This window comes from Lupinus angustifolius, chromosome LG02 (genome assembly GCF_001865875.1).
Source record: "Lupinus angustifolius cultivar Tanjil chromosome LG02, LupAngTanjil_v1.0, whole genome shotgun sequence".
NCBI classification, from domain to species: domain Eukaryota; kingdom Viridiplantae; phylum Streptophyta; class Magnoliopsida; order Fabales; family Fabaceae; genus Lupinus; species Lupinus angustifolius.
In genome coordinates this window covers 21,733,195-21,746,161 of record NC_032010.1, presented here as the reverse complement: position 1 = coordinate 21,746,161, position 12,967 = coordinate 21,733,195, and the positions used below count along the sequence as shown (strand labels likewise).

General features: G+C 34.2%; 1 protein-coding gene across 1 annotated transcript; it reads left to right on the top strand.

The window, feature by feature from the left end:
- On the top strand, window positions 8,772-11,716 carry LOC109339363 (transcription factor RF2b-like). Its single transcript, XM_019576787.1, has 4 exons — window positions 8,772-9,454; window positions 9,797-9,929; window positions 10,604-10,688; window positions 10,814-11,716. Exons 1-4 carry the CDS (start codon window positions 8,952-8,954, stop codon window positions 11,179-11,181), a joined length of 1,089 nt encoding a protein of 362 aa, XP_019432332.1. The 5' UTR covers window positions 8,772-8,951; the 3' UTR covers window positions 11,182-11,716.

The following is a 12,967-nucleotide window of genomic DNA, read 5'->3' as shown; positions in this document are numbered from 1 at the left end:
AAGCATGGTTGGACCAGATTCCAAAAGAGAAATGGAGTCAGGCATATGATCAAGAGATACGATATAGCCAGATGACTACTAATCTTGCAGAATACATTAATGGTGTTCTGAAAGGATCTAAAACTCTCCATATCACTGCCCTTGTGAGATCAACATACTACATGCTAAATGAATCGTTCAATGAACATCGAAATGAATCCTCTAACATGATTATGACATGACATGTATATTGCGAATTATTAATAGAGGTGATTAAAGAAAATCAATGTAAATCTACATGTTAACTCGTTCATAATTTTTCATGAGAGATTCGAGTCTTTGAAGTTGAAGTTGTATCTAGATCTGGTGGTCGGCAAGTGAGGTTGTATACAATGAAACTTGCCGAAAATTGGTGTGACTGTGGAGAATTTCAATTATTAAGATTGACATGCTCTCATGCTATCGCAACATGCACTGCTTTGAATTTAGACTACAACCAATTTATCTCACCAATTTACCGGCTAGATAATCTTTAGAAGATCTATGGATATGAGTTTCAACCAATTGGTAATGAAGAATATTAATATCATTGTTCAGGTCCAACATTCATTCTCAATCCTGTTATGCTTAGGAAAAGAAGTGGAAGACCAAAGACTACACACATTCACAATGAGATGGATGAAGTTCAAGGTGAACAACTTAAAAAATGTGTAGGTGTAGAACCGAGGGACATAACAGGAAGATATATCTATTGCAATCTAGAGAGCTGGGAGAAAGTTCTAGGCAGCCTTCCTAAGGATAGTTTATATTTTAATCTTTACTTTTACAATGTAATTCTATTGACCTATAACATCTTCTCTCAATTATATTTTAAGAGTAATTTATATTTTAATCCTTACTTTTACAATATAATAATATAACTGTATATTATAACTAAATATACTATAAAATATATATACTATAAAATATATATACTATAACTATATATATTATAATTAAATATACTATAACTATATATTATAACATGAATGAAATTAACAATGCATTGACGTTAATGAATGAAAGAATTAACATTAACGTGAATGCATGAATGCAACAATGAATGAATGAAATCAATGATGGTGTGTGGTCAAAATGATTCACGTGAAAGAGTGAATGATAATGCATGCAGAGAAATAGTGAGTGAAACAAGTGACTGAATGATAATGCAAAATGGTGCAGAGATTCCTTGAGTGAATGATCATACATTCAAAGTGATTCAATATATTCAAGGGGTTGATTGATTTGTTTTATTTCAATGCATTTTTTATTTTAATGCATTCAATGTCATTCAAACTCATTCAAAGTCATGTGAACAAGTGACAAAGATTCATGAACAAGTGAGTGAATAGCATTATAAATGCAGTAAAAAGTAGAGATTCCTTGACCAAAAATAATGAATCAAATTATCCCATTGAGATGTGAATGAAATGGGTAAATGTAGTGTAATTTTTAGCCATGAAAATCAGTCAAAGAGTTGCCGATTATACTAAAATTTTGTTGAACAAAATCTGCCAAAGGGTAGCCGATTATTTTGTATATTTATTTTCAAATAAAATCAGCCAAAGGGTAGTCGATTATTGTGTTATTATTAAAAAAAATTGATCACTTACATACATCTCACACACACTCACACACATCGTGAACATACATCTCCCTCAGCAACTGACTCATAATCACTCTAAATCTCTATACGTGAATATACATTTCACTCACTCGTCACTAGAAATTAACAACCATCTACTATTAGCATTAATCGAGAAATGGAGGCAAAAAACACATACTTTCCACTTTCCATGTGGAGAGGCCATCGTCACTCTTGAGGATGTGGCTTACCAGCTTGGCATTCTGATTGAAGGACAATTTGTTACCGGAGTGACAAGTACGGATTGGAAAGCACTTTGCCTCCGGTTGTTGGGTGTTGTCCCAATAGGTAACAAATTAATGAGGCAAAGGGTGAAACTCACTTCGCTTGAGAGGAGATTTCGTGATCTCCCTAAGAATGCTAATGAAGATTTTATTGAACAACATGCTATAGCATTTATTTTGAGAATTATCGAGAGATTTCTCATGCAGGATACATCAGGTAACCGAGTCCACCTTATGTATCTGCCCTTGCTTGAGGACTTAACAAAGACATTCCAATATAGTTGAGGCTCAACTGTATTGGCTTGTCTTTATCGAGGACTATGTCGTACATCAATAATTAGTGACCAAAAAGAGAATGGAGGATATCTATTACTCCTTCAATCATGGACATATGATTGCATTCAAAATCTTGCACCAAGACTGCACGACACAACTACACCTTATTTTCTATGGGTCAAAATGTATATATTTATTTTATTATTTTATGTAAATGTTTAATTAAAATTATTTATTAAAATATATTTACTAACTAACAATAATTAATTATAGGTGGTCACAACATTTGATCACCACCAACATCCATGGACATGCTTTTAATATCATACGTGTAATGTTTGACCATATACGCGTTAATCATGTATATTATTTGTATTTTACTTTAAATAGGCTCTTTGTATATTAGGTTATTATTATTCACATTATGTTTGTATATTACTTTAAATAGGCTTTGTTTGTATATTAGGTTATTAGTATTTACATTCTCTTTCTATATTACTTTAAATATGATGTGTTTGTATATTAGGTTATTATTATTTACACCAACTTTGATTCTGTTTGTATATTTTTTCTATTAACTTTTTAGTAATATTTCTACTAGTTTGAATAAATGTCATATTACCGATTGCCTTCTTTGCCAAATCTCTCCGAGATAAGTCGATCATGTGTGTTACTAATTTGTTTCGTAATTGTGGAATGGTATGCTATTAATCGAGTTATGAAGTAATTTGGTTTTGATCAACCAATTCCACAAGATCTAGCGAATTGTGAAAAACTTCATAAAATTGACTTACGTGGCAAAACTGATTGTGACTGACCACATAAACATCATCGCTGAATTCAAATATGGAATAATAGGGGAAACTATATAGTCAATGGTTTGATCATTAATACCCTTCCTTTGAACCACTACTTTGAGCATATGTAGTGGTACTTGAAAAGGATTAGAAATAATATCTCGAGATGGAGTACACTCTGATGGAATGGTAACATTTTTTTATTAATTAAGCTTTGTATTTAATTATATTATTTACTCCTAATTTTGTCTAATTCTTTTTCAGTATACATTTTCAAAAAGAATTTGTGATTATAGTCGTCCTCCAGCTTCTTTAGTAAATCCTACACAATCTTTTTGTGATGTCTTCTCATGTGGTCGTGAAATGATGGAAATTGAGTCTCCGCAACGAACTCAAGCGGATACTGATTCTCAAGCACATACTTCTTTTACTCCTCAACAACAACAATCGTATGGCTTTGGAAATTTTAATTATTCACCCACCTATTTATCATCAAATTCTCAAATCTCACTACCATCAATGTTTTATACTATTTTAGGTACACTATTGCCGGCATATGATTCTCAATAGTATTATCGTCCTACTACACTGTCTACAAACATTTTTGGTATGCAACATATTGATGACAAAGTTGTGGTTAAGGATGTAGTTTTGCAGTGGACCGCAAAATGAACCAGTATAAAAACCTTGTTGCAGGTTGTTTCTTTCCCTTATCTCTTTATTGTTTTTAGTATTTTTAATTACCTATTGAAGCTTATATTTTGAATATAGCATTACTGCCAAATAAAGATAATTTGTTTTCAAATATATGTGCTAAATCAATTTTGTATAATCTGTAATTGGATGTGTAATTGAGTAAGTCAGCAACTACAATTTTTGTGCAAATAGCGGTAAGTTTTCAGAATAGGGCTTTGGTGCAAATAGCGGTAAGTGGGAACCGCGACACCTATTCAACCCCCTTCTAGGTGTATTATGTCACTGATATCTAACTAGTGGTATCAGAGCTAGTACGTTGTGCTAGCTCAACCGTATCGCGTGATCCGTTAGGAAAATTAAATGGGTTCCACCAACCCCTTTGGCGGTGAGGGCACATCCATTAATCGTCCCCCGTATTCAGTAGCGAAGGATATGCCTATTGGAAAGTTCGCATGAAAATCTCTATAGAGGCCATCGACTCGGATATTTGGGAATTAGTTGTCAACGGGTCCTTCGTTCCACAACATTTAGTGGATGAGGAACCAAAAGATAAACCAAAAAGTCTATGGACCGATGATGAACGCAAAAAGGTTCAGTATAACCTACGTGCCAAAAATGTCAGCACATTGGCCCTATCCTATGATGAGTTCTTTCGGGTTTCACAGTGCCAAAGTGTTAAAGAAATATGGGACACTCTACAAGTGACTCACGAAGGCACTAGTGAAGTCAAGCGTGCCAGGATGAATGCCATAACACATGAATATGAGTTATTTTGTATGATACCAAATGAATCCATTGGTGATATGCAAAATTGATTTACTCATATACTTTACCATTTAGTTGTTTTGGATAAATTGTTTAACAAAGAAAAACTTACTAACAAAGTTTTACGCTGTCTTGACAGGAGATGGCAACCAAAAGTAACAGCTATTATGGAATCAAAGGATCTTGACTCCATGCCTTTGGCAACATTGTTTGGAAAACTTCAAGAGCACGAAATGGAGCTTGGACGCCTGACTTTGCACGAAGAATCAGATCGCGAAAAGAAAAGTATATCTCTCAAGGAAACAACGTCTCAATCCACAAAAGAGAGATAAGAAGATGAATCTGATTCAGATGTAGACGTAGAAACTTTGAGCCTTCTCGTACGCAAATTCGGGAAATTTCTAAAGAAAGGAGGCTTCAAACGTTTCCAGAAGAAAGAAGCGCGAGAGCCGACCAGAAAAGGCAAGAGTAAAGAGCATTTCACTTGCCATAAATGTGGTAAGCTATGACATATGAAGTTCCAATGTCCTACTTACCTCAAGAAGGTTGATTCAGATGAGAGCACTCCTCGAGACTTCAAATCGAAGAAAGCTTACATAGTGTGGGATGTACCAAAGGAGGACACGACATCCAGTGCCTCAAATGAAGAGGAGACAGTAAATTTATGCTTAATGACGAGAACAGATGATGCTTGTTGCTCAGATTCAAAAGAGGCAAATAGTGAGGTATATTCTGACACCTCATCTACTTCATTTGACGATTCTCCTCCTTATGAGGAATTGTATAATGCGTATGTCGAATTGCATGATGAGTTGAAGAAATTAGCTAGGATTAGTTCTGATAGGAAAAGAGTAATCTTGCTAAATGAACAAAAAATAGTTTCATTACAAAAAGAATTAGATGAACTAAAATTGGAAAATGAAACATTAGATTTGATCTATTCTTGTAATGCATGCAATTGCTCTGGTAATAATTTATATCAACCAATTGTTTGTGATTCTTGCGATGATTTGAAAAATGAAAATTTGAGAGTCAATGAAAATCTCGCAAAACTCATATAGAGTCAAAACATGTTAGACACTATGCTTAGTAAAACCAGGAATGTTGGTGACCATATCGGACTAGGATATATTCCCCTACGCGTAGGAGAAGACCATATAGGAGACCTGTTAATCGACCCAATAAGAAATCTTTTAATAAAAAAGTTCCTACATGCTTTTATTGTGGCACTCATTGCCACACTTCCTACTATTGTTATATTAGAAAATATGGTATACCTAGTAGCGTGTATGTTTGGATGAAAAAGGGACATAATTCCCTAGTTAATAATAGAAAAGGACCCAACATAACTTGGGTACCTAAAAAGGTAAGTGATCTATGTTTTGCAGGTATGTCTTCGAGCACATGGACAACATTGGTATCTTGATAGTGGATGCTCGAGACATATGACGAGTGATAGATCAAAATTCCTAGATCTATCCTTACAAGAAAAAGGGTTTCTCATTTATGGAGACAACAATAAAGGGAAGATACTTGACACCAAAACAATTGACAACTCAAATCAGGCCGTGATCGAAAATGTGTTATATGTTGAAGGCCTGGAACACAACCTCTTGAGTATCAACCAACTATGCGATAAAGGTGATTTAGAAGAAGCATAATCTAAGAACATGGACCAGGACAAAGAAGCAGAAGCAGAGCAAACTATACAATATGAGCATCAGGACTTGTCAATCGCGTGGAAGACCAAGAAGGATCATCCACTCGAAAAAGTGATAGGTGATATAACTATAGGGGTGGTAACCTGTAGCTCTTTACATAACTTTTGTAACTTTGTTGCCTTTGTATCTCAAATCGAGCTTAAGACCATTGATGAGGCCATTGAGGATGTGCACTGGGGTATAGCTATGCAAGAAGAGCTAAACCAGTTCGAGTGTAATAATGTATGGGACTTGGTCCTTAAACCTAAAGAACATCCACTGATTGATACTAGATGGGTCTTTTGTAATAAATTGGATGAATTTGTCTTGATAATTAGAAATAAAGCTCGCTCAGTGGCCAAAGGCTACAACCAAGAGGAGGACATCGATTATGATGAGACCTACGCTCCTATAGCCAGATTAGAGGCAATAAGGATGCTTTTATCTTTTGCGTCAATTATGAATTTCAAGCTCTTTAAAATGGATGTCAAGAGCACCATCTTGAATGACTACATTTAAGAGGAGGTATATGTAGATCAACATCCCAGCTTTGAAAATTTTAAGTATATGAACCATGTATATAAGCTCAAAAAGGCCCTTTATGGCCTAAAACAAGTTCCCAGAGCTTGGTATGATAGATTGAGCTATTTCCTCTTGGAAAAAGGGTCGGTAAGGGGCATGGTTGATACTATCCTCTTTATTCGTAGATTAGATAATCATGTGCTTTTAGTTCAAATATATGTTGATGATATATCTTCGGATCTACTAATGACATTCTATGCAAAGAATTTTCTGAGTTGATGCAAGGTGAATTTGACATGTCGATGATGGGTGAGTTGACCTTCTTTCTTGGACTTCAAATCAAACAAATGGAAAGCGATATCTTCATTCATCAATCGAAATATTGCAAAGAGTCATTGAAGAAGTTCGATATGAAAAAATGTAAAGAAGCTTTAACACCACTAGCGTCCGCATGCTATCTAGATAAAGATGAAAAGGGAAACACAATCAAGGTAACCAAATATCGTGGGATTATTGGCTCATTATTGTATTTAACTGTGAGTCGCCCCGATATTATGTTTAGTGTTTGTATGTGTGCTAGATTTCAAGCTTTGCCTAAAGATTCACATTAAACTATTGTAAAACGAATTGTGAGATATTTAAAAGGAACAACTAATATGGGATTATGGTATCCTAGGGATGCCTCATTATCCTTGGTAGGGTAATCTGATTCCAATTTTGCGGGATGTAAGTTGGATCGGAAAAGCACTAGTGAGACTTGTCATTTACTTGGTAGTTCCTTAGTCGCATGGCACAGTAAAAAGTAAGCATGTGTTGCTTTGTCCATCGCCGAAGCGGAATACATTGCTGCCGATATGTGTTGCGCTCAAATCCTTTGGATGAAGCATCAACTTAAGGACTTTGGACTTAATCTAGAAAATATTCCTATAAAATGTGATAATACAAGTTCCATAAACATATTCAAGAATCCCGTTTTGCATTCTAGAACCAAACATATTGAAATTAGACATCATTTCTTTCGTGACCATATATAAAAAGGCGATTGTGTAATTGAATTTGTTGAAACATCTAAGCAATTGACTGATATTTTCACCAAACCTTTTTCACGAGATGCCTTCTATGTTCTTCAAAGAGAACTTGGAATTCTTGATCAAAATTATCTTGATTAAAATAATCTAAAAATGTTATTATATGCTTCCTATGATTAATATCTTCTATGCTTCAAAATGTATATTTGTTATGAATGCATTATATTTCCTCTCAACTCTTAATAATGGAATTTCTAATTGTTTTGGATAATCGTCATTTAAAGTTTTAAACCAATGCTAAAATTCAATTTGACTCATAAATTTAAGGAAAGATCCACTTTCTTAATTACCTCTTTTTCTTTTGAAGTTTATATCATTTTAATGCATAATGATAACAAATTGGGCTGTCTGACATGCCCATTTACCACTTTTTGATAGATTTTCACAGCCCATGTTTTAAAACGAGATAATGGCCCTGCACATTGATATTGATAGATAATTAAAAAAAATGTATAAAACTAAAGAAAGAAATTGAAGATAGAAGATTAAAAAATGACTACATAGCTGCTATCTCACTTCTTTGTATCATTCAATTAAAGATTAAAGATAAAATATATAATTGACTAAAAAGTATTTCATAATTACAAATTTAAATTAAATATTTTATATACCAATTAAAATGATAATATATGTAGTGGTATAAAAGTGAGAAAACAGCATCCTCCCTTCAAAAACATTGACATATTGTATAAATTTGAATAAGTACATTAAAAACATTTTGCCCATGCCTGCCACGAAGCATTGATGACTATGCGGGTGAGCTGGATATTATTTATTTTATCATCTATGTTCGTGAAAAAAAAGATGTATACATAAATAATGTAAGATATTTATGTATTATTACTATATAATTTATCATTTAAATTTTATTATTATTAACTCATAAATAAAAAATATAATATTAACTAATGCAATAACAATATATAAATATTATAAATGATGTATTAAATGAACAAATAAATAAACTCTACCCGAAAATATTTAAGAGTCCCCAACAATATACTATAATAATACTTATCTTATTTTATTCCACTGCTTCGTATTCATTCGTCTCCACTAAGTTGGGATCACAACTCACAAGGAACTTTAAAAAAATAAAATAAAAAATCAAACGCTATTTCTTTTAAATTATTGAACATTGTTTTCGTTTCAAGATTCGTTAGATGTAGAGGAAGAAATAAAGAGAACTTGCATTTGTGTTGTGTTGCATTTGGGAACAGATGCAAGATCCGTTTTCAAACCCTAATTCCAATCCCAATCCTCACAATGCCAATGCTGCTTCACTACTTCCGCCGCCTCCGCCGTCCACGACAGCGGCAAACTCATCATCGTCTTCATTTTTCATCCGATCCGGCGGAAATGGAGCATCGCTCCACCGGAGATCCCATTCGGAGGTCAGTTTCCGGTTACCGGACGACATGATGGACCTGTCGCCGTCCGATCCGTTCAACGGCGGGTCATCGACGGCGACATTCGATGAGATCGGATCGGAGGATGATCTGTTTTCCACGTACATTGACGTTGACAAGCTCCGAGGTTCGATCGCGTCGGGCGGCAATGGTGAACCGCCGGAGAAGAACCCTAACGTGAGGCCGAGGCATAGGCACAGTAGTTCAGTGGATGGTTCTACATCATCGTTTGATGAGATTATGGATGCGAAGAAAGCTATGCCTCCTGATAAGTTAGCTGAGCTTTGGACAATTGATCCCAAACGCGCCAAGAGGTTTTGAATTTTCATTTTGAATACTCAGTTCATTAGGTTTTGAATTTTCATTTTGAATACTCAGTTCATTAGGTTTTGATTGATGTTTTTACTTGCTTTTAAAGTTTGAATTTGAATTTCTTTTACTAGTTTAATTTTGGTTATACTCGATGGGTGAATTATGGTTTGATATTATGTGTACATAATCCTCAATAATGAGTTGAAGGGCGTTTGGAAGAGTTTACATAGAGATAATTTTTCAAGGGAAACTGCTCTGTACTTTCTTTAATTTTTGATTGCTGTGTTTTAGTAATTGCTGAGGAATTGTTTTACTTATTATTGACATTGTGTTGTTACATGTAGGATACTTGCAAATCGACAATCTGCTGCTCGTTCGAAAGAGAGAAAAGCTCGCTATATACAGGAACTTGAGCGCAAAGTTCAGACCCTTCAGACTGAAGCCACAACACTTTCTGCTCAACTGACGCTGTACCAGGTTTGTGTGACCATGTAGATCTAAAACTAAAAGCACTATTGTACACCAGTAGCCTCTGTTTTTCTATTGGATTTTCTGGTTTAGTTTAGTGCAATAAATTTTACTATATCCTTATGTTAATGCCATTAGCCTCATGAAATAGTTTTATGATCTTTTTTATTATCTGCAATTTTTTTTACTTGAACAATGAATTATCTTTGTTTCTATTATTTGTAATTACAAAATATTATACATCTATTTGTATATGGTCACTAAGAATTTAGATTTCTATATAAAGAAAAGGGGTTTCTAAATATAATACAAATAGAATTTCCAAATCGTTAGTGACCATATAATAGCTTGGTAGTAGAATCTTATGACATGGCATTGATGATTCTTAGTGGAGGGTGAGTTTGGCACAACAGTAAGACTATTGCTTAGTGACCATGAGGTCACGGGTTCAAATCCTAGAAATAACCTCTCTGTGTATATCTACTGTCCCCAAAGCACCTAGTGGGTGCCTCGTGCACTGGGCTACCTTTTTTTACATTGATGATTCTTAGTACCCATAATGGTGTATTGGTGTTTTGTTTGTGAGGTTTCACCGTTGGTTGACTTGGTTTCTACCTATACTGCCATACACAAACTCTCATTGCTGAATAGGAATACTACTTAATATCTTGGTTATATTGCAGAGGGACACGACAGGTTTGAGTACTGAAAATACAGAGCTTAAGGTCCGTCTGCAAGCCATGGAGCAACAAGCACATCTTCGTGATGGTAACTTTCATTATCTAGTCGATCACTTTCTTAGCATACATTAAAATATGTACTTTTTCATTTTGTGGAATGATTTATTCAACTCTATATTAATCATGTTGGAATTTGTCTCTGATCTGATGTAGCTCTTAACGAAGCACTGAAGAAGGAAGTTGAGAGGCTTAAAGTTGCTACTGGGGAGATGATGAGCCCTACCAACTCTTTCAATCTTGGAATACACCAGATGCCATTTACAGGATCAACTTTCTTTCCAATCCCACCACAATCAGGTCCTTCTGGTCAGCAAAACATGCAGTTGCTACCATTTGGTCATGTCCCATCTGGCAGGCCAACTCATCAACTGCAACAAATAAATTCTCATTCGCTCTCAGAAATAATGCAAAATGACCAGCTTGGTTGTTTTCAAGGACTTGACATTAGTAGCAAAGGATCAGCTCTCGTGAAGTCTGAAGGCCCCTCACTCTCTGCAAGTGAGAGTAGCAGTACATTTTGAATTTGACACAAATTGCTTGACCTTGCTGACTTAAACATGGCATTCATTGTTTATTGTGTTGACATCTAGTCAACTAGTGAAGGTACTTATTTCCTTAAACATTCCATTCAGATTATGGATTAATTCTTAATTATTTATTCTTAGAGATGCTCCCCAAAAAGGGGAAGCACTCATGGGGTTTTGTCATGAAGTTCATGCAATCATGTTTCAGCATGGCGTTTGGTGTTTCTGGGAGCTAGAATATTGAGGATGAAAGGTCATTCTCATTGTATGTTAGGATGCACATTGGCCCCCTCTTGTCATTTGTATCATCATTTACCTGATAGCATGTAAAATGTGTGATTTTTTGTTGTGTTTCACTTCATTGATACTCCAACTAAAGATAGACTATGGTTCTTCTATGATGTCTAATTAGTAATTACCAAATTTTAGTTTTATTCAGTTGTATGATCGAGGAGTTTGTAGATCTTTTGCATTCAATTTTTTATTTGATTAGACCTTTATGAATAGTTAGCATGTCTTAGTTTGTTCCTGATTTTAATAACTCCAATGGTGGGGGCACTAATCATTCAAAATCAGTATCTATGTATTTGAGCACTTATGACTGTACTTTGTTTAACCTGCATGAAACTGAAGGATTGAATCATTCATCATTTTGTGGGCTTCTTAGTGCTGTAGCACTATTGAAGCTTCTAAACACCTTGCCTTGCATTATTTGCATTTCATTTCACTGATAACAGCTGTCCCATTTGTAAATTTTGTCGACAAGTTCTTAAATTAGTCAATACTCCTTAACCTGTTTTCTATCCGGGAATAAGTATCCCCTCCATTAATATTTGTTTTTCCTAATGTTTTTAATGGCAAAAATATAATTTTATGATAAATAAAATGATAAAAATATTATTATATGTTGTGTTTTGTTTATTATTGAGTGACACTTGTCTTTTTAGTAATACAGAGGATCCTTACTCTATTGGTCTTGTTTGTCAATACGGTTGATCTTGTAATTATCAATTTTTGATTGGAGCTTCCCTGAAATGGATTCTCTGAATTCAAAAGTGAACAATGGAGTGATCCAGGATATATATTTTTATAGTTAGTTTTTCTTTTCAGGGAAAGGAGTCCAATTGCATACAATTTCACAGATGATTACATAGGAATTTATGGAAAACAATGTAAGGAGGACAATCAAATTAACTCATTTTTAATGTATTTGAAAAAAGAACTTATCTTTGAAATTAATTAAATTTTGATTTGTATAATAAATTGTAGACATTTGGTGGGCAATTGACTTCAGTTTCCCAAAAGGGCCTTAATTATAATGTGATTTATCTTGTCTTTGACTTTGAGCATCTCAAACCATTCTTATATCATTACATTTTCTGTATCTCTCCATCTTTGATGGTACTTTAATCTTTAAGGTGACTTGATATTCTTCTAAGTATTGAAGAGTTTAGTATTAAAAGATGAGAAATAATATTTTTAATTTTAATTTCTTTTATTTAAAAGTAACTTAAAATTATAGTTGTTAAATATATTTTTTTGTCATGTATCACAATATTCATTCAATGCGGGGAGGATGTACATCCCTTCAAAGTTTCTTACTTTTTGGTGCTTGTTTTACATCTTGGTGCGGATAATTTGCACTTCAAAACCTCTAGTGGCTGAAAATTTACATTTCATATATTTGTCTACAAGCGTTCTATGTTATGCTACTTTCATGATATGTCTGATTATTGTTGGAAGTTGGAAGTTGGAAGGGACTTTCCTCATCTAAGCTTAAGTG

Excerpts from the sequence above, each read along its gene's own strand:
- LOC109339363 (XM_019576787.1), top strand. The coding sequence starts at position 8,952 with ATGCAAGATCCGTTTTCAAACCCTAATTCCAATCCCAATCCTCACAAT. Across the intron at positions 9,930-10,603 it reads CTCAACTGACGCTGTACCAG|AGGGACACGACAGGTTTGAG; the intron begins GTTTGTGTGACC and ends GTTATATTGCAG. Across the intron at positions 10,689-10,813 it reads ACAAGCACATCTTCGTGATG|CTCTTAACGAAGCACTGAAG; the intron begins GTAACTTTCATT and ends GATCTGATGTAG.